This window comes from Triticum aestivum, chromosome 7D, assembly GCF_018294505.1.
Source record: "Triticum aestivum cultivar Chinese Spring chromosome 7D, IWGSC CS RefSeq v2.1, whole genome shotgun sequence".
NCBI classification, from domain to species: domain Eukaryota; kingdom Viridiplantae; phylum Streptophyta; class Magnoliopsida; order Poales; family Poaceae; genus Triticum; species Triticum aestivum.
The window spans coordinates 89,800,224-89,821,813 of record NC_057814.1 but is presented as its reverse complement, the minus strand read 5'-3'; the positions used below and the strand labels follow the sequence as shown (position 1 = coordinate 89,821,813).

The window sequence follows — 21,590 nt, the reverse complement described above, 5'->3', positions numbered from 1 at the left end:
CCCAATGCTTTCATTTGGTAGCGTAGTGTCTGCGTGATCCGGTTATCTTAGGATTAGCATTGTATGAGGGCTACCCCACCATCTTGTATCGTTCGACCGTGTACTCTGTTCGGTGTGCTGTATATATAAAGCGGGGCCAAAGCCTGTTTCGAGTATTCGATCATTTTTTTAGAAGCGTTTCTGTTGTTTTTCCATGTTTTGTGTAGCATTGCATCTAACTTTACTGCTATATATACTGTCAATTTTGTATAGATTTTTCGGTGGTAAACCCCAACAGCTAATTCTAGTTTTTTGTAAGATACTTCGTTGTGCACAAGAATTCCTGCTTGACTAGCATGCAATTTCAATGTTTTGCTACTGTAAATTTCAAGTTTCTTTTTTTGCCTGTAGTGCTTTTGAAATGGTTTTTTCTGTCGGTGTATATACTAGTTCATGTGGTAATATGCTAGTTCTTTTGCTTTTGAAACAAAACTGACCATTTCTTTTGATTTTAACGGGAGTGCTATGTGGAATAAACTATGTGGATTAGAGAGTATGTGATCTGTGCTTTCCATGTGGTGATTTTACATGTTGTTGAATCTTAGAGCAGGGGGAAATTCACTAAACCTGAGAAAAGGAGTTGGAATTGAAGGATTTTCTAACCTGTGGTTCTTCTCTTGTATGATCTTTCATGGTTGTCCCCAGTTTGTTAATTTTCATCTCTTTACACTTTCCAGTAGTTCAATTGTTGATGTATAGTTCAGTGTAAATTCTTCACTTGTGTGTTGCTATGTGTGAGCCTTTGCTTTGCTCTGTTGTTTCTAGTTCAGAAATTTCATCAGTGTGAATGTTCACGATCTACAGTGTGGTGTAATGAGGCATGGTTTCTTTCAGTTTTGTGTCACCGATCATGTAAAAATCTGCTCTTCTTCCTTCGTCTAGATCTTTTTATTGAAATATTATAGTTACAATGAGCTTGTATAATTTTTTACTGTGTTTATGTTGCTGCAATTAGCGTGTCTTTGTTTTGGTATTTCCTAATTTCGAGGTTTTCTTTCCACCCTTGGTGTAATTTTTAATTTCTATGGTGAACTTGTATGATTTTTATTGTCTTCATCCTACTTTATTATTATTATTATTATTTTCTTGTGTAATTCAAAGTTTGTAGGCTGGTTTGAAGGCTTACTGTAATTTTTTTACAGCAAGTTTGTACCATTTTTACAGTGAGCATTGTGCATTTTTTGCATGTTATTTTGAACTATAGAAAACAGAAAGAAAAAACAGGCTGTGGCCTCCCGCACGGATGGGCTGGCCCATCTGGGGCAGCCCCGACGTGAGGCTTCCCATAGGGGCGCCCGATCCGGGCATTTCCTATTCGGCGCTGCAGGCGCCGGTTAAGGGCAATTTTCCTAACCGGCCCACCAACGCGCCGCAGTGAGCGCCAGTTTTGTTCGGCGGCGCTGAACGCGTTGGATAGGAGGTCCCATTTCCAGTGGCGAATCTACTAGGGGGGCTTTAACAGGCTTAAGCCCCCCCCCCCCCCCCCCTCCCTCCAGCTTTGGAAAATTAGTTTTTACTACTAATTTAAAGGCCCAATACAACATATATTCGCATGACACAGACAACCCAGCCCACCCTCCATTTTCTCTGTAGATTCGCCACTGCCCATTTCCTATTCGGCGCTGCAGGCGCCGGTTAAGGACAAGGTGGGCTGGCCCATTTATCTGTTTCAGTCTGTAGTAGTTTTTCTTCTTCTTCTTCTGTTTACAAAGTTGGGTCATCTATTTTGGAACGGAGGGAGTACTAAGTAGGCTTGAACCAGATTGCTGCTGGTACTACCTACATTGTTACTTGTTCTTGTTTGTTTGAAACAAAACTGGAAGGGTACCTAGTACTTGCTTGTTTTTCCCTACCTAGTACAGCTTAATTACACCGCTAGCTAGCTGCTGACTCTACAGGAAAGAAGCAACCACACACAACACAAGGTTCGACCGACAAACTTAAAACTGCTGGTATCAGTTGTTGCTCACGCCTCAGATTGCAAGGTGGGCGGGCCATTCCGCAACAACGCTGCACTGACCCGCAAAAAATCCCACAAAGATGATGCTGGGCTGACCGCATTTTCTTTGTTACTGTTTCATGCCAAATTAATTAGTTAGTTACTGTTTCAGCTACATATATAGTATCTTTGTCTGTATGATCAAGTAGCACTAGTACCAGTTCATCTTTGTATGATTAGTGCCATGATGGATTCATAAGATGATACATGTGATTTATCTAGTTCATCTTTGAATGAATTAACACTGATTGTTTCTTTGTTGTACACATATATGATTTATCTAGTTCATCTTTGTATGAATTAATGTCTGATGAGCCAAACTGAATGTGCTTATTTCCGAATAATGTTCAGTCAGAAAAAAGGGTCTGATCCCTGAACCAAAACTGAACAACCTACGGTCATAAGGAAATTCTTTGCATAATATTCAGGCTTAAAGAGGCCCAACCAAATTTAATGTTTTGTTTTCAAGTAATTTGTTCTTCAAAATCAGAACAATCTGAATAATTTGTTTTCGGACAACCAACTCGCTAGCTGTTTCATTTGTTGGCTGGTTGGACGTAAGAACTAATTGTGTTGCTTTTGCAACTGATTATCTATCCAGAATGTTGCAGTTGAGGTACTACATGATCTTACTAATGCTGTCTTTTCTACTCAATGTGGCTGTAGTTTCTTGGCGGTAAATCTCATGATTTGTTGAAAAAAATTGAACATGTTTTTCTTAGGATACATAAAGCCCCTAGCCAGCAAGGAAATAGTCCACATTGCGAGCTTCATTGAATAGTTGTTTGAATTTGAAGGAAATAAACATTACATACATCCAGGGCAATATTTCATTGCGAGCTTTTAACACATTCTAAGAATTTTAGGAGTCCAGACGTATTCTAGTTAGTTTCAAATGTGCTTTGCTTCACTTCGGAAGATGCCAGTTGTTTGAATTTTAACTCTGCGATCTGCTTGAGATTTTTTGTTTGTTCGTTATGAACCTTGTGTTTCTGCCTTTGATGATTTCGTTGAATTCACCATTGACCTATGTCTTGGTTTGATTCCATCATCATGTTGTACGTGTGTACTACTTTTTCTGTTTAATTCTTTTGATCTGATGTTTGGGTGCCAACAAATAACAGATGAACATCCAAGGTTGAAATATTAAAGTGGCTCCATATTTTTTATTTGTTCAGTTTTTTTTCCGCATCTAACCCTTGTACCAATTCATCTATTTTTTATAGGGACCTGATCTTGCAGAAGACGGGTGACCGCTTTGCTGCCACAAGTCTCCTCCACACCGTGTAGCCCGCAAACATGTCTCGGAGCATTTGCTGATCAAATTTATGTTGTAATTAACTGTTGACTTTCGTTGATCGAACATCTTGTATTTTTCATTTGGACCGTGGCATGTATGCACGTAACATTTTCATTTGAACCGTTGATAGTACTTGCAACAGATTATATGAGCCTTTTTTGTTATTTTGCGTAATCTGCACCATTGTTGCAAGTACATTTCTTCTATTCTCTTCGTTTGGAATTACTTCTCTCGGAAATGAATCGGAAATGAATGTATCTAGACCTAAAATACGTCTAGATACATCTATTTCTGCGGCAAGTAATTCCAAACGGAGGGAGTACCAAACAAAGCCTAAAGATTTGTGCGGTATTGTGGGTCAGTAGTGTGATGTTGGTCTAGTGGTTAGCGAAGCGCGTACGGCTATTTAGCGTCGAGAGTTCGAATCCTCAGCTCAATGTTTTTTTGGCTGCTGCTGCGTGTTCGTGGGCCGGCCCACCAAAGCGCCGCAGTGAGCGCCAGTTTTGTTCGGCGGCGCTGAACGCGCTGGATAGGAGGTCCCCCCGATCCGACCCGACGACCCGGGTCTGTCCCATCTCCTTTCCTCTTCCCTTCCAGACAGATCCTGATCACCAGCATCGCAAGAGAAAAAGAAAACGATCTCCGGCGGCGGCGGCGGCGATGGTGTGCACCAAGTGTAGGAACCCTCCCCCCCAACGCCCCACTTGCTCCTGGATCGGCCAATCCATCCACTCGATCTCGTCAATTTCTTCCGCCCTAGAATTAGGGTTCGTGTCTTCCATGAGGATCTTGTCTTCTAATTCGTGCGCGGTCCTCCTTTTGCAGGCGAGAAGAAGCTGGGGAAGGTGATCGTCCCGGACAAGTGGAAGGAGGGCGCCAGCAACACCTACGAGGGCGGCGGCCGCAAGATCAACGAGAACAAGCTCCTCTCCAAGAAGAGCAGGTTGGATCCCCCTTCCTTTCCCCTTGTCAAACCGCGTTGACCCTTTCACGTTGACGAGGCTATAATTCCCTATTTCGAGCGGAATCTTTCTGACCGGTATTGGTTCTGGAAATCTGAGTGCTGGGGTGATTGGTTGGATGGAGGATTTTGAGGGAGTTGAAAAATCCATTCCATCACGAATTCACTATTAGTAGTAGTACTATTAGATTGCTATAGATTAGTTGGTAATAGCTGATTTCACTTGTATGTTAAGGAAAGTGGTACTGGGGTGATTACACCGGTTTCAATTTTCTTAGCCTATGTTAAAACAGCTGTTGCAGAGTAATAGGATAATGCATCTTGCAATCAGTCACGGCGGATCTTTGGTTGTAAGAGGTAATGGATCATCATGCGAATATTGGCAGTGACTACACTTTTTTATGGTTGAGTTTAATACCAGTCTCGTATACTTGACGCTCGAACCACCCAAAGGAAATTTGAGAAAAAGGTTGTCTTTGTGGACTCATTCCTCTCCTAACTAGATCAGGCTGTCCAGATTATTTCATGACAATGCAACCATCTCCAGCCACCAAGAGCGTGCAGTGTTGATTAATGGATTAAAACGGAAGGGGAAGGAAGAGGGCAGGAATTGTAATAGAAGTGTATTGATTTTACATGGCTCATGATAGGGTAGGGATTCATACGGAATAGGGGTGGGCGCAATTTGCTTCTTGTAGATTTTTTTTTCCAAATTAGGTTAGCCACAGCTGACAACCGAATTTAGCAACAACAACAAACCAAAAAATTCTGTTTAAATGTAAATTTGGTTTTGTTTCGGTTTAAACCCAGCTGCACCGAGCATAGTTTTAAAGCAGGGAGAGGCGTGAAGAAATTATTAGAACAGGTGAGAGGATGATCTAAAGATGGCATGGCATGCACGCTTGGCAAAAATCGAGACTGGCCTCCAGAGGACCTGGAGATGCCGTTGGTTGGGGCGGCAGAGCATGACCGGAGGCGCCGACTGCTGCTAGAGATTCTACGGTGGCGGCGCTCGTTGTGCTGGTACAGCAGACACATTCGTCGTAGGAGATGGATGTGCCTGCTGCAGAGGTCGAGGCGGCTGCAATTCCTTGGCCCATTGGCTGTAGTGCTCGGTTTTCACTCAAACTCTCATGAGGGGATCTAATGAAGACGTGGCTAGGGTTGTGACTTGTGGGCTTCAGGCTTACATGAGCAGTCAGCATCTCTTTCTTTAGTGGAGTGGCGGCCAGCAGCATGTACCTTAGTACCAGGTCAGGGCTCAATGGAACAATGGGCTTTAGGCCCAGGTTGTTGTTCTGCTGAATTTAACTTAGTTCAGTAGAAATAGAAAGGGAATGACTAGAGACCAGTCAATGAATTTGTTTTTGGGGTCAGTCGATTTGTTCCCTGCCGTTGGATGCAAAAGGAATGGCCAGATCTTCTTGTTCTACCTCTGAAAATACTGTTCATCGTCTTCCTCCTCCCAATGAACCGCCAACAACCGCTGGCCGGACCGCCTGCCTCCTCCACCCGCGGCCAGCGGCGCTCCCGCGACCGCCCCGCCCTCCCCTCGACCTTACCCCACCGCCATGCTTGCCGCCGCCCCGGGCCATCCCTCTACAGCCGGTGAGTTACCGATTTCGCCGGCAAACCTGCACCCTGATGCACCCCTAAGATAGACAAGAAGGATGCTTCTCCCCCCAGCACCCTAAGATAGACAAGGAAGCTGCTTCCCCCAAACCACCGCCGGCTCTGTAGCTGTTGCTTCCTTCTCCACGGAATCGACTGATCCAAATTCGAAATTCAGGCGACTTACATCCAGCAAAACTGAAATAGAAAACGTAATAGAGGATTCCAAAACCAAGAATTCGGCTATTTCGGTTTTGGTATTGATCCAGTTTTCGGTTTTGTGGCCTTAGATATGGAGAAGGAACAAATATTTTCAGTTGTAACTTTGATGGTTGAACCTTAAGACTCAAATATTGCTTTATGTTGAAGCCTTGAGATCTCATTGTGCTATTTGTTATCTTCATTTATTGGCCAAGATCCTTGTGTCCGCTTGTGATATCCATATGTAAACTCTTCCATGGTGAATGATCTTGATGCAGTGTGCACCTATAGCCAATGTTTGTCTGCCGGGGTGAGATGTAGAGGGTGGTGTGACAGAGGAGAGAATGACATCTGTCGTAAATGAGCTGTTTGTGGGTGTTTTTACAGGAAATAGCCACTTGTATGGACGATATACATGTTCAAATTGTTATTTCAAGATATTATAGTCTAACTCTGCTGTACCACTGAATATCAGGTGGACTCCTTATGGAAATACCAAATGCATAATCTGTAAGCAACAGGTGCACCAGGACGGTAAATACTGCCACACCTGTGCCTATTCAAAAGGTAAGCAGCAAACTCCTTTTGGAACAGCTTATACAACATGTATTGTTTTTCTTTGGCGGTGGTTATTTCTGGCACATTAAGTTTGTCTGCTAATCATGGAATTTATCTAGTAATATAGTCTTAGGGCAACTCTAGCCGAACCCTCGAAAGGATTTAACTGCACTTCTCAAATTTGGGCACAAGTGCCCCAACCTCCTCAAGTTTGCGGGTTCTGCTAGAACCGTTTTTATTTAACCCCTCAAAATTGAGGAGTTAAGGTTTGATAAGGTGTTTGAGGAGTTAAATTTTGAGTGTTCGGCTAGAGGTGCCCTTGGTATTTAGCACGCTATTTGGTAAAAGGATCAAACTTATGGCTGCCAATTTTTAGCATGTTTTGTAGTAGTTCCCAATTTTTTGTTCATACTGGTGGCCACTTTCAGGGGTGTGTGCGATGTGTGGCAAGCAAGTGCTGGACACGAAGCTGTACAAGCAAAGCAATGTGTGAGTAGGATACTCATGTGGTGGACTTGGTATGTTTGACATGTAAGATCATGACATCCATGTACTAGCGATATTGCTGTGCAAAAACGTGTTGTATGCGCGTTATGAAAAGAACAAATTTTAACAGTTGTGTAAGCGGGCGCGGTTGTCTCTGTAATTTGAACCCTTGAGCAATGTGGATTTTGCTGCCCTGGCACATGCTTCTGTTATCCCGAGCTATTTGGTCATCAGATATTTTTTTAAAGATCCAGCTGATGGCTGGCTTATATTGATATTAGCAGGAAGCATACGGGAATACAAAGGTCGAATGTCAGGTGACCCAAGTATCAAGGGTAAATAAACGCTCTTATATTTCTTCACGGAGGGAGTACAAAAGAGTACAGGCATCAGTCCTGATTTGATTATTCTCACGGTGGATCCCCAAAAGGGTGCTCTAATTTTGCTGCTCCTGCCTGCCTCCATCACTCCAGCGTTCTCCTGACAATTGCAGTCGAGGATTCAATTTTTCCTCTGAAAGTGCTTTTGTTTCTCTCCTGCCAAATCTCCCGTAAGACGGACAGAAGGAACTCCGGCCTAGCTCCGTCGATCATGGACGTGATGATTTCTGTGCTCTTCTTGCTCTTTATTTTTTCTTCTTCTTGCTCTTCTTCCATGTATCTGGATGTAAAGAAGTGCATCCACATTGCGCTGATGTGAGCCAAACAGAGTAGGAGATGTTGCAATTCTAGAAGCGGTGTTCGGCGGATTCCAGGTTACGTAGGCACATCTGCCACAAGTAGCCATTTGGCCAACCTCTTGTTTGCATACGGTCGTTGCACCAAAGTCGATTTTTGTGCAGGAGCCAGACAAAAATAATTCAGCCGTCCCGGCGCCCAAGCCTGCCAGAACAGCTTCCTGAGCCGTGACTTGATCAAACCCTTGAAACTGACAGTTGTATGCATAGTAGTGGTGTAGACGCGACGCCTGAAACCTCGTGTTTCCATCTGATCGCGTCGCGGCAGTTCTCGTTTAGCTGAATGTTTTTGGGCGGCAACCATCTTCGGAGGCGCAGCACCTCTGCCCACAACGGCTGTATGTTGCCATGCGCTAGATCAGTTATCCAAGTGTCATTTGGGAGAGCTGCCTCGACTGACCTGTATTACAAGGGAAACTTCTTGGTGAGATAGAGGAGTCTCTACTTATTAGATCATGATCGCTGAGGCGGTCACCTATTGGATCATGCTCGCCGGCCTGGCGCAGGATAAGACGGACAACAACTCTTCTCATTATTCATGGCAAAAAAAAGTTCACTCTATCGTACGACGATGCCACAGCTACCCGGGCATTTCTCGCTAGTCGGGCATGCCTTGGTAGACCATGACGGCCTCACACTAGGTCATCAACAACTTCACTGGCACATATCCAGCATATCATAGCAGGCGAAGATCCATCCATTTTTTTTTTTAATTTGGTCTTCACGGACAGCCCTTCCGTGCCATCACACCTGTCTTATCATCACGACAATGGCGGAGTAGAGTCGATCTGTACTTTAGGATGTATCCGTGGTAGATTATGGTACCATGAGAGGAAAGTACATGCAACATGATCGCTACACACCCCTGGATGCGAACACGAAGCAGGTGCCTAGCACGATCCAACCAGGCCAATGCCAACATTATCCGAATAAAAAAAATAGCTGCTTTGTCTAAAAAAATTACATACATTCATCCTGACCTATATTTTATTTATCCAGATTTTTCATGTTTAAATTATTCGAATTCAAACAAAAATTTCATTCATTTGTCCAAAAGAATTTATCTTCATTCATTCTGTACAAGATTTTCTAAGTTAAAATTAGTGGATTTGAAACAAAAATTTAGTTGATTTGTCTGAAAAATTTATGTACATTGGTTCTGCACTATATTTCCTTTTATCTAGATTTTTAATTTAAAATTATTCAAATTCAAACAAAAATTTCGTCGTTTTGTCCAAAGGAACTTATGTGCATTCACTCTGCACTATATTTTTTAAGTTAAAATTATTTGATTTCAAACCAAATTTAGTTGATTTGTTCGAAAACTTTACATATATTCATTCTGCACCAAATTTCCTTTTATGTAGATTTTCAAATTTAAAATTATTCGAATTTAAACAAAAATTTAGTCGATTTGTCCGAAAAGTTTATTTAGAATATAAGTTGTTTTCTTACATAGGAAAAAAGAAAAGGAAAACAAAAAATAAATTGTGTATATCTCTTTAATTGCACATGCGGCTATCCCTTTTTTGCACACTCTTTTTTCATTTTAATTTCTACTTTAATTAGTACTGTGCATGTTATATAAAGCTAACTGTTGTTACTAATCGTCAAATGGCAGTTGGTCGAGTGGTTATGCATCCGCTCCATCCATTATCTTGCCACCAATGGGAATACAGCCAGTGGAGTTTTGCTTGCTAGCGACCAGAACAAAAACAAAGTCAATGGGTCATATTTATATCTGGGCCATGGTGGCTGTGATTCAAATATTTATGGAAACAATAGCTTTTTAACCTACTTAGAAGATCGAGCGAAGAGAAACAACTGCCAGGGTTCAGGCTGCTGAATTGGTAGCTTATAGGGCATTGTGATTATACTATTATTTTGAACCACAAAATTGTCAATGACTTAGCTACCACCAATTTAATATATTTCAAATGTACATATATTCTTGTGGGAACAAGTTTCATCACTTCTTCACAGACACTTCTTCTTCATGGCATTTTCAATCGGGAGATTGGTAACAGAGTAACTTCAGACCACTTGTTGTATAAGGTCGTCAGCCTAATAAAGTGTCAGAAGTTTATTCTCTATTTTTCTTTATATTGGAGGTAAGGCTCAATATATCTTCCAGTATGCAAATAATTTCCATTTGATGACGATTTGTTTAAAAACTTCATGTCATTTTAAGAATATTTTTTAGCTTGTTACCTTGTTCTAACATACTAATATGTGTAAAGAGCTTATCGAAAACAGAGTAATAGATTGTATCCTACCCATGACATTTATAGCCTGCTTGGTACTGAATATTGGAGGGAGATGGACAATACATATAAAACTATGTAGGAAAAAAATGTTTCTTGCACATTTATACAGATTGCGATGTAACTTAAATATTCCATTTTATTGTAGTTTAGCATGTTGTACAATCCTGCTGTCCATGGATAATTGGGCCTGCTTTTTTCATGCAGCCCATCTTCCCTTCAGGATATGTTTTCAAAACATGTTGTCGTGTAGATTTGTGCGGTCATGGTCAACTGGTACAGATATGTATAGTTTCAAAAGAACATTACAGATATGTATAGTTTCGAAAGAACAATGCGACAAGTAATTATCGCTGCCTTGCATCTCTCTTTTTGTTGTGTGGATTGCTTTTGCCAAGTCATTTTGTCCTTTACTATATTTAGTTATTTACTAATGCTTAACAAAGATAGAGGGAGAGAGCTAGCCAGTAGAGATGAATAGAAGCAGAGTGCACCACCCGGGGGGTGGTTTCCTTTAGTTGTATAATTGGAAACTATTTGGGTTTTACTAATGACTGGTATCACCACAAAATCTTGGATCAGGCATGGTTTTAGTTTCCTTTTAGTTAGCCTCACTGGTGATATGGGTCGACCCATCTGATTTCCCATTTTGTTGTGACCAGTGAGCATTTGCTATTGGCTTTTGTTCGCTGCTTGGGTTGCTCAGGTTTGTTATGATATTTTTGAGCACTGATAATTAATGTGAGTACATTATGCTTTTAGGACATAATTTTCCCTTGTGTGTTGATGCAGTTATGGTGTCCTTTACGAGATAATTTTATGTATTAACATATTAATTATCAAATTGATTTGTTTCATCGTGTTGGTAGACCATTCTCTTAGGAGATCATTTTTTTTTTGTCTTGGTGACCATTCTTTTTGATAACTACCGATGTAACTCTCCGGTACTTACTTTTAGGCATCTGATTAAATTGAGGTCGACGGCAGACTATGCTGTCTATCCAAATCTCCATCGAAGCTGCACTAAGTACTTTATTTTGCCGGTACATCATATAAGGATGACTTTTAGTTTTCTATCCATGATGGGTTTTGTACTCTTTTTCCAATATGCTATGTAAGAATAGCTTATATAAGTCATTATTTGGATGAATGAGCTGCTGTAATGGTGGCTGGACTTTGCATCGCCTGGGCGCTGTTTCAGTGAACTTCTATTCGATGGTTCACTACTTGTAGTAATGCCTACCTCTGAATAATATGTTGCATCAGTACTGCTGGATGCTCTCTCAGACTTTTATTGCTTTGTACGAACGATAGGTACTTTGAGAATTCTATATTAGCCCTGTATATGGCAAAATTGATGTCATTCTGCTACTCTTTAGCACTGAGCTTTATGACCTGTTGCTCTTAATCAATCTAAATAATTATGCTTTGTGCTGAAATTTTATGCCCTGTTGGTCTTTAATCAGGATAAATACTTCTGCTTTATCATGGGCAACTAAACATGCTAAGCTTGCATGCGTAGCACACAGATTAAACATGAATCATTGAGAAATATTGAACTGCTTAGAGTTGAATTTAAGGTCTACCAATCATACAGGAAGAAAGTTACGGTGTGTGTCATTAATTAGTTATCTGACGAACAAATGAGACCACCAATGATTTTTTAGACAACATATCACCATTAATTTGAATCTCATATACTGGGTCAATTTGTCAGTCTGATATATATACCAGAAAATCAGTTTTCCTGTTGAATATATGTGCTATACTTGGCTTCCTACTAACGCATCATGTCGTTTGATCTTTACTCGCTTAGCCATGACGTCTGGACATGCACATGATCCTCAGGCGGGTGGTCCATGCCATGTAGTGCTCGGTGCTGCAGCGGCATGCACTTTCACCGATCAAGACTCTGCCTCCGTGCCTGTGTCTTCTGCATAGCAGAGCGATCTTGGGCAACTGTGGCCACATGTGCCGTGTCTGCAACGCCAAACCCGCGCTAGCTAGTGAAGAGCAGGTTCACTGCCGGTGGCCCGTGAGGATGCACGCATTGAACCAACCAATGAGAGCCCGAAGGAATACCCGTCGACTATACTACTGGTACAGTCAAAAGAACCTGCAAGACTTCCCCTTGACTCAGGAGTTGGTCCGCTTTAATTTACAAAACAAGAAAAAAAAAAACACGGGAGCCACTTCGAATTTTTTTTTTGTGGATTGCAAAATTTTGTTTGGTTGCATGATTGTTTCAAAGCACATCTGTAGGATATAAAATTCCCCTCCAAATGACTCCTCACTTCAGAAATCTAATTAAATTCTGGAGTTTCATGACTTGGTATGTTTTCCACGTAGCCTGTTTGACTTTTACAAAGCTGTAATTTTTTGTAGACATTTTCCGCACAAAACACATTGCATTTTGAATGTAAAAGATAGAACTCCGTGCCGTCCAAATTTTACAGCATTTCATTTGTAGTACGTTCTAACGAAGGCATGCACCGAATGTCTAACTTAGATTTATGAATTTTCATGTCACGCAACCAAACAACTTTTGTTCCGTATTTTTCGCATTTCAATTTTCCAAAGTAAACACTGTGACATGACATCCAATCCATTCACATTTCCCCTCTATTTCAACATTCTGATAATCCAACGAACCAAAGAAGTCCCAAATTTCGGAGGAACTAACACAAGGTCTAACTTTATGCAAAATCTTGGGTGAGTTTCAACACATTTTTTTTCTGCCGCATCCCATAGTCAAAATTGCATACAATTTTTATTTTGTGGGGGTTGTTCTTTCTCTATGAAGCATCCGACTAAGTGTGTAGGGATTTTTTTTAGTAAGTGTATCCTGCCGTTCAGTTTGTTTCGCACATAGATTCATATATTCGAAGACTTACCTGTCCATAGATGCTAGGTTAAAGAAGAAATATTTTCGACGCTCGTAAATGAAGAATTCTAATTTGCTCGCTAAAAATGTTTGGATTTGCGAACTGAGCGTAGCTCAGATGGTTAGATTTCTTATGATGGAGCCAACCCAACCCATCAAGGTTCAAGTTCTACATCTCAAAAAAAAAAAGAATTCAAGTTCTAGACTTGACACGGGCACTCACATTTTTCTGAATTATTTTTAAAGTTTCCAACGATATTTGTTTAGTAGGAGTAGACGTTCCCATTAACTATGATGACTTTGTCAAATTCAAGATGTTGCGCCGGACGAGTATCTCAAAGGTGCTCGTGGGGGTACTTTGTGTGTGCGTTCATATAGGTCAATGTATGTGCGTAAAAAAGTTTGGATTCTTCTTTTATACTACTACTACTATCTCAATAAAGCTTTGGTCTCTTTAGGATTTTCCTAGAATATTTAGTTGATTTCAGAATTTATACTTTATTCTGTAAAAATATTTTGCATTTGCATCACATGGCAGGGTCGTAAAACTTGTATGGGTCTGTACTACTTTCTAATCCGGTCCGGGCTGCATATGCAAAATGCAAAACTCTGACCCAACACTACTTTGCTTTGCCGCAGCCCGCAGCAGACTCGAACCAAAGCAGAGTACTAGCAAGAAAACCCTCATCTGCTTCTCCTCCGGCCGGGCAAGGACACCGTCGTCGTCGAGGCGGAAGCTACCAAGGGCACCAAGTGCAGAAGCGCAGCGATGGCTTCCTCCTCCTCGTCCTCCGTCGTCCTCATCAGCGACACCGACACGGACAGCAACGACGACGCCGCCGCCCCGGACGCGCTCTCCGGGCCGGCCGCCGAGCGCATCGCCTCGACCCTGCGCACGCAGGCCGCCGTCGACGCCCTCTGCAGGAAGGGAGTTCCTCGCGCGCCCCGCCGGCGAGCTGCGCGCGTGCAGCACGCCGCCTCCGGGGGCCGTCTGCGTGTACGCCCACGCGCTGGCCGCCGGGGTGCGATTCCCGCTGCACGCCTTCTTCTGCGACACGCTCAACCACCTGGGCCTCGCGCCGGGCCAGCTCTCGCTGAACGGGTGGCACTTCTTCAAGCTGTACAACAGGAACGGCTGGTGCTACATCCGCTGCAGGGTCGCCGCCGGAGTGCTCTTCACTGGCCTCAACTATACCACATCCGAGAGAGAGTGGAAAGGGGGTTTCTTCTTCCTGACGTCGCCGGGACAATGGCTGTGCCCCGTGCGTTGGGGCGAGCCGCCGTCCAGGAGATCGTCCGCAAATCTGGTGCTGACGAGCAAGCAGAGGCAGCGGGCGGAAAAGCTGCTAGGCGCACGCGGCGCCGCGGTTGATATCCGGGCTTACCTCGGCGAGACAAATCTTGCTGCGGCCTTGTCCGCCAACCTCGCCGGCGCACCTCAGCCTTCTCCCCGTTCTACTGGTGCCGAAGGTAAGAGTTCGACCCGCTTCACTGCTGTTGTTTAGTCGCTAGAGGTGGATCCGCCCGTCCGCAACATGACTGACACTATGCCAGTGAAGAAGACGGCGGCGCCGGCAGCAGGGACGGAGCAGGTGAAAAGCGAGGCGCTCAGCGACACGCCGCCGTTGTCCGCGAAGAAGAGGAAATGGGAGGAGGCCACTGCAACTGCAACAGACGGGCTTGGCTGCGCCGTCCCGGTGTCCGATACGCGTACCATGCCGGGCTTTGACCCGCGGTCACCGCACTCGCCCGTGCCCGACATACACGACGGCGACACAGCCGACTGGAAGGTCGCACGGAAGGTGCTAGAGTGCATCGTCACGCCGTCGCGGGAGGACAAGTTCGCGGCGTCGAAGCCCTCCGACGTCGTCGCGTCGAGCTACGTGGCAATGCTCCAGGTATTCTTGCAACCAAATCGTTCGTCCGTCGGTGTATGTCCGGACCGGACCCCGGATCACATTGTTGGTGTGTGCCGTGCGGCGGCAACTATGGCGTGCGCAGGCCGCGAACTACGTCTCCTTCTCGTCAGGCTACGCGCTGGACCTGGACGAGAAGCTGGTGGCGCGGGAGCGCGACAACGTGGCGCTGTGGGAGCAGCTGGACAAGGAGAAGACGGCGAGGCAGGCCGCGGAGGCGGAGCTAGAGAAGGCAAAGGCCGACCTCGCGGCGGCGAAGCGGGCGCCCGAGGCGGAGCTGGAGAGCGCCAAGACGGCGGCGGTGCAGCAGTTCCTGGCGTCCGAGGAGCACACGCGGCGGCTCGCGGAGCATGCGCTGGCGGGGTACGAGCGCGGCGCGGAGGAGATGAAGGGCGTCGTGCTCCGGCACTACCCGCGCCTCGACGCCGCCAAGCTTGTCCTGCCACTTGATTAGCTCGGGCTGATTAGTTGATGCTTTGAACTGCTGAGCGATGATCGTATGATGTAGACATATGCCTATCCTAATTTGTTGTTTGTGGAAGGTTTGTTCATGGTCAACATTGATTTCATGAGGAAATCAAGCCCGTTATCTACCACTTTTATGGGGAAATCGACTCAATGATGTTGCATGCACGGTTCACGGTTCATTTTGGTGAATATTCAGGAACAATGCTGCTGTCTACTACGGTCTGCTAGCGAAATAAATCTGGTTTACGTCTGTGATCTGGAAATGGTTCATGAATCCGAACAATGATAATCAAGTGAAAGTTTCTCACATCGACCTTTTACGGTACATCAAAATAATATGAGCCGTCCATTTCAAGTCATTTAATGGACTAGATCCACTGATACTACTAGAAAGAATGAATAGTATATTTTGTTTAAGGGGTAAAATTGGAAGACTTACAAAGTAAATACCAAAACTCTACACGCATCGAGAAATCAGTGTGTTTTCTTCTCGGGTTATCCTGCTCCCACGGGACTGCAGGAACCGGTCCGTCTAAATACTTTCCGGCGGATCCTTGCCGGACGGTATTTTTGCCAAGGAAATAACCATGCACAAAAGTTGATTGATCAGTGTCATGAGGCACTAGTACGTCGATGATTAGCTGATTGTTTTCCCGCGATCAAGCGGCGGCTGCGGCCGCTGCACGCAAGCGAAGCAGGCACTAGTATGTCGATGATTAGCTGATTGTTTTTTCGGTGATTAAGCGGTGCCTGCGGCCGCTGCACGCAAGCGAAGCAGGCACAACTGCGACGACGGCGCCACTACTCAGGACGCTACAGCGGTGGCTCCGCGGCCTGCTGGTTGATTCGATGCCCGACCGGCGACTTGGATCTCCAACTTAATGGCACGGAGGCTAGCTCCTCTGATCGATTGTTGGACATGCGCGTTGATGACCGGCGATGACACCTCGTGGAATTTTACTAATTAAGAAAAAAAAAAGACAAAACTACCCCGCTAATCAACGGTTGAGATGATTCAATACTACTCGGTTTCATAGGTAGTATGATGCACCGTAAAAAATCTCCGCGATTTAGCAATGCCAAATCAAGTGGCACGGTTTACACGGTTTATATGATCTGGTCTCATCTTGAGTATCGCAAGAATGAAGATACCATGAAATGCTCGAAAATAATGCAGATTACATCCGTTCCGAGTTAGTTGTCTCAGATTTGTCTAGCTAGATACGTATCTGTCTGGCGTTCACATAGATTACCGACGGTGTAACCAAGATCGCATATAGTGACACGGTACTTTGGCTACCGTTCTTCCCGTTCTGATCAAATCTATCTGGATGAATCATAGAGTGGTCGTCCAACCCTCTTCGATGCATTCTTCTCGGTAATGACGACCAGTTTCACATATCGTTGTTGTAGGGTCTAATTTGCCGGTGACTTCCTAGGCACTATGTTAAGATAGTTTTCTTGACTTCGACGGTGTTATGAACATCCAGAGACGGCAGCCTTGGCATCTGCCTCTATTTTTTTTTCACTCCTAACCTTTGACAATGTATCACAATTGTCATTTCGTGACAAAAGCGAAAAGAAAAACATTTAACTTCTGCAAGAGTTAGATTTTGAAAATGTATCACAACTGCCGCTCTGATTTTTTTTCTTTTGTCATGAAATGGCAATTGAGATGCATTGTTATAATCTAAAGTGAAAAGGCGAAATGTTAGTGACAGAAGAAAAATTGGTAAAAATTAGAGTGGCAAAATTGAGTAAAGTATGTTTTAAACCCTCATTTCATACGTCCAGTCGGAATCAAACCCTAACCTTTTAATCCCTGAAACTGATACCTTGTACTAACGGATCCTGGTCAATCCAAACCCTGGATTCGCTTAGATCAGTTTGGCGTGTGAGAAAATTCACAATCCCGGTCGAGATCACTTTCTACACTCACTGACAACATAGGTCCACATGTTATATTTATTTGTCTCTCCTTCAATTTCCCCAAGAACTGCGCCATCACTGGTACAGGTTGGTTGCCAGCCGCGGCCATACGATGGCCCTGTGCCATGAACCTCCCGGTCGAACCTCGCCGGCTCTGGCCACGCAGCTGGGTCCCAGCCAATGCCTATGTGTCAACGAGCAGCCTCGTGCCCTCCGGGGAACTGCCACGCCTGAACCATGGACATGCATTTGCACGTACACATGTGATCAATTACGGGGTGACGATCGAGCATGTACGTATCACTTGAGTAGCGCTTTGATGCTGAGGCATGTGACGCCGTCCTCTCGGTGCCGACATGGCCGCGAAAGGTGACCAGCCGGTCGACAAGGTCGGGCTGGCGCCTGGCGGCGGCTCTCCGCTCGCATGCTCCATGGACCTGCGTTGTGCGGACTGCGGAGGTTGAAGAAGTGCCAGCGCCGTGTAGCGTCCTCCCCTGCCCGCGTGCTTGACATGGCTGCTACGCCTTGGCTAGCCGCCGCAACGCGACCAGGAGCCACGCCCACCACGACCATTGAGGATACGATCGAGATGACGCGTGGGGCAGGGATGTCAGCGAGAGTATACTATGATCCCGGGTGGGATCGATCTTTTCCCGCTGCACCAAACAGGTCCAGGGTCGAGACTGGTCGGGATAACTGAGTACAGAGTGTGGATTTCAGGGATTGAGAGGTTAGGGTTCAATTCCGACCAGCTGTACGAAATCAAGGTTTAAAATAGACTTTACTCGGCAAAATTTCCCGCTGACATTTTCGGCTGTGGGGAAACAAACTATGCTCGTTTGCCAACGGACCTGGGCTGTTTGCACGATGGATTTAACCCAAGCTTTGATTCATTTTGACTATCCGTTGGATGGGGGTGTCCTGCCTTGGCTAGCCTCCTCGGGAAGCCACTCCACTCCACTGCTACACTCCTGCCACTGCGAGAGGAAACCTGAGGAAGACAATCAGGACGCCATGCCTTCGTCCTCCACGTCCTCCGTGGAGCCGGACCACCGCGCTGCCCGCCCGAGACAAGGCGACACCGAGGGCGCCGTCTCCTTCCTGCGAACGCAGCACGACGTCGACGCGGTGTGCGACAAGTACGGCGTCCCCAGGGACCGGTACACCGCGCGCCCCGCCGGCGACCTGCGCGCGAGCTCGCCCCCGCCGCCGGGGTGCGTCTGCGTGTATGCGGAAGCCCTGGAGGCCGGGATGCGCGTCCCGCTGCACGGCTTCTTCTGCGACGTGCTCGCCCATTTCGGCATCGCGCCGACCCAGCTCGCGCCCCAACGGGTGGCGCATCTTGGCGGGCTTCCTGGTGCTCTGCCACTCCGCCGGCGTGCCGCCGTCGCTGCCCGTGTTCCGGTACTTCTTCCTGCTGTCGATCGTCAACCGCAAGCACCGAGGGTGCTACTTCTTCCGATCCAGGGACACCTCCGGCCTGCGCTTCAAGGGGATGCCGAGCTGCATCAAGGACTGGAAGAACTCGTTCTTCTTCCTCTCGTCGCCGGAGCCGTGGCCTTTCCCCGTGGAGTGGGGCGAGCCGTCCAAGAGCTCTTTCATGGAGCCGGTACTTGACAGCGAGGGGAGGAAACACGCGGCGAAGCTACTGCGCAGTTACGCCGGCGCCGCCGTTGACATCGACACATGCCTCTCCGACAGCAACCTTGCAGCCGTCATGGCACCTGTCGCATCTACGCCGCCGCCGCCACCTTCGTTTACCCGCATCACCTCCGATTCCAAAGGTAATTGAACGCTGTCCCTAACCCCTCCGATTCCCCTGTTTTTAATCGAGCTTTGGTCTGGTGTTGCTACCTATCGTGTTCGTGTGCTAGGCATGGATCCCTCTGTCTACGAGATGATGAAGCATATGCTGGCGGAGAAGGCGGCCGCTCAGGCGTCGGCGTCGGCGAAGAAGGCGAAAGCCGAGCCGGGCCGCCACGCGCCAGGGTCGCCGCCATTGTGCGCAAAGAAGAGGAATCTGGAGGAAGCCAACAGGGAGGAGGGCCCGCCTCGTTCTCTGCTGAACACGCCGCTGTCCGGCATGCGCTCGCCACCGCCGGGGTTCCCCATCAGCCACGACGGAGACGGCACGGGCTGGGAGGCTGCACGGGAGCTGCTGCAGGGCGCCGTCGCGCCACCGCAGCACCGTGCGTTCGCGGCGAACGAGCCGTCCGATGTCGTCGCGGCGAGCTATGTTGCGATTCTCCAGGTATGCCGTATGCCAGTGAATACAATGTCAAATTCTTGACCGGTGGGCGTATGTCCGGAGTCTGATCGATCATTGTGATTTGTGCGCAGGCGGCGAACTACGTGTCGACCTCCTTGGGCTACGCGCTGGAGCTGCAAGGGAAGCTGGCGGTGCGGGACGCGGAGGTCGCGGCGCTAGAGAAGCAGCTGAAGGAGACGAAGGCCGAGCTCGCCGCGGCCAGGGCCAGGGCGGAGCGGGAGAGTGCCAGAGGGGCGCGGGCGGCGGCTCGCGGAGCACGCGCTGGAGCGCTGGAGGAGTGGTAGCAGAGCGGCACGGAGGACATGAGGCCACGTCGCTACGGGACTCGTTGTCCATTGCCAATTCTCACCGTATGCTTCGTTGGACTGGTATCAAAAGATTGGTTCGTGGCCTCTGAAAAAATAACAAGTAATTCCTGAGTGTAGTCCTGTTAAATTCGCGAGCCAAGTTTCCTAATTTCGTCATGTCTCAAAGGCGAAATTTCAGCTTTGAGAAATATACTCTTTCACCTTGACGATCATTCTTCAGATCAGAGTAGGGTGTGTATTTGACACAGACAGTCTCTGAAGTCTGAAATTCTGAATACTACTCAAATACTGCTGCGTACGAAGTTCATTCGTCGGAGGCAACCGTGGTCGGCGATGCCATCCGCTGATGCGCAGCGCTGCCTTGCAGACGTGCACGGTACAAAATCTGAGCTGATAGGAGGTGCAGCCACTTGTTCCACGCCCCGGCTCTCCGAAAATCACTCTAGTTTCCAACGAAACAAAAATTACTTTAGCACACAGACATAATATAAATACCTACCATGTTATCAAAATTCATGAACTTTGTAAGCCCGGGATGATGGGTTAGGTAGACTGCATGCCTTGTTGGCTTTTGGTTATGTGGTTTTATGCTGCGTTGCGTTGGAATCTGGTAGTGTTAGGATGAATACTTTGGTTCTGCAGTGGGTTTTCAGTAATGAAAATCGAAAGGGGAAAGCCCTTCTTTGATAAAAAAAACCATGTTATCGAAATTCAAAAGTTAATTCAAACTGTAATTTGAGAAACAGAAACAATAACTGTAAATCGTGTTAGTGGGCCAAATTTGTGGCCCAATTTATGACCAACACCATTCATAGCATGAATTGAGAATTTTTCATTAGCGAAATCAATCTCAAAATCGTGTTAGTTGCTGATATAGCCAAGGGAACGCAAGGAATTCACGGTGCGATCATGAGCGAAATCAATCTCAAAGTTGCTATGTTTAATTGTGTTTTTACTTTTGAGGGACGTGCTGTTAACTATGAAACACATAGACTAGCTAGATTTTCTCTATCCCAGGGCACGGGCCGCCATCTTTGGCTAGGCAACCCGTATGACCCTCGATGTATCCCACTTCATGTGGATTTCGGTGATGAATAAACTGTTTTTCACCACCAAAAAATGAATTGAGAATTTTTTTTATTCCTAGAGTTGTAGGTCTAATTTAAATCAGAATTTTTGAGACACGGTGAATGTATGTTATGCCTACATGCTAAATTATTTTCATATGGTTGTAGAGTGTATGCCCCCAAACTATGCCACCGCCAAGTTAGAGAAACTCAACTGTCCACCAGAACATCCATAAAAGTTCGAACAACTCAGTCTGGACACTTTCTGTCATCAAATGTCCGTGGACCGGTCTGTACGTCCAAATTCTCGCAAAATGAAAGCAAATCTGGGGAGGTTTCCGAGTGTCCAGACGGCCGCCACGTAGGCATTCAACACACCCGGCCCACCCAAAAACCCGGCCAGGAGCCCTGATTTTCTGACTATATCCCTCCCCTTGATTTTGTATCTGTGTAATCCAAGACCGACAACCGCTAGGCCTTGCGGACCTCCCGTGCTTCACCCGGACGCCTATGCCTCCCTTCCGTCACTGGCCCGACTGCCGCCCAGGTACCCTCTGCCCCTGCACATTTGTGTCCATGGTGGACACCACGCCT

At 46.1% G+C, this 21,590-nt stretch overlaps 1 protein-coding gene and 2 pseudogenes across 1 annotated transcript; all 3 read left to right on the top strand.

The window, feature by feature from the left end:
• The first annotated feature begins 3,795 nt into the window (after positions 1-3,795).
• Positions 3,796-7,362, top strand: LOC123168055 (cysteine-rich PDZ-binding protein). The gene is made up of 4 exons (XM_044585916.1): positions 3,796-4,014; positions 4,164-4,281; positions 6,587-6,678; positions 7,098-7,362. The coding sequence occupies exons 1-4, from the start codon at positions 3,999-4,001 to the stop codon at positions 7,160-7,162; spliced, it is 291 nt and encodes a 96-aa protein (XP_044441851.1). The 5' UTR covers positions 3,796-3,998; the 3' UTR covers positions 7,163-7,362.
• A 6,296-nt stretch (positions 7,363-13,658) lies between these two features.
• LOC123167006 (uncharacterized) lies at positions 13,659-15,565 on the top strand (annotated as a pseudogene).
• A 2,659-nt stretch (positions 15,566-18,224) lies between these two features.
• On the top strand, positions 18,225-20,141 carry LOC123167128 (uncharacterized; annotated as a pseudogene).
• The last annotated feature ends 1,449 nt before the right edge of the window (positions 20,142-21,590 follow it).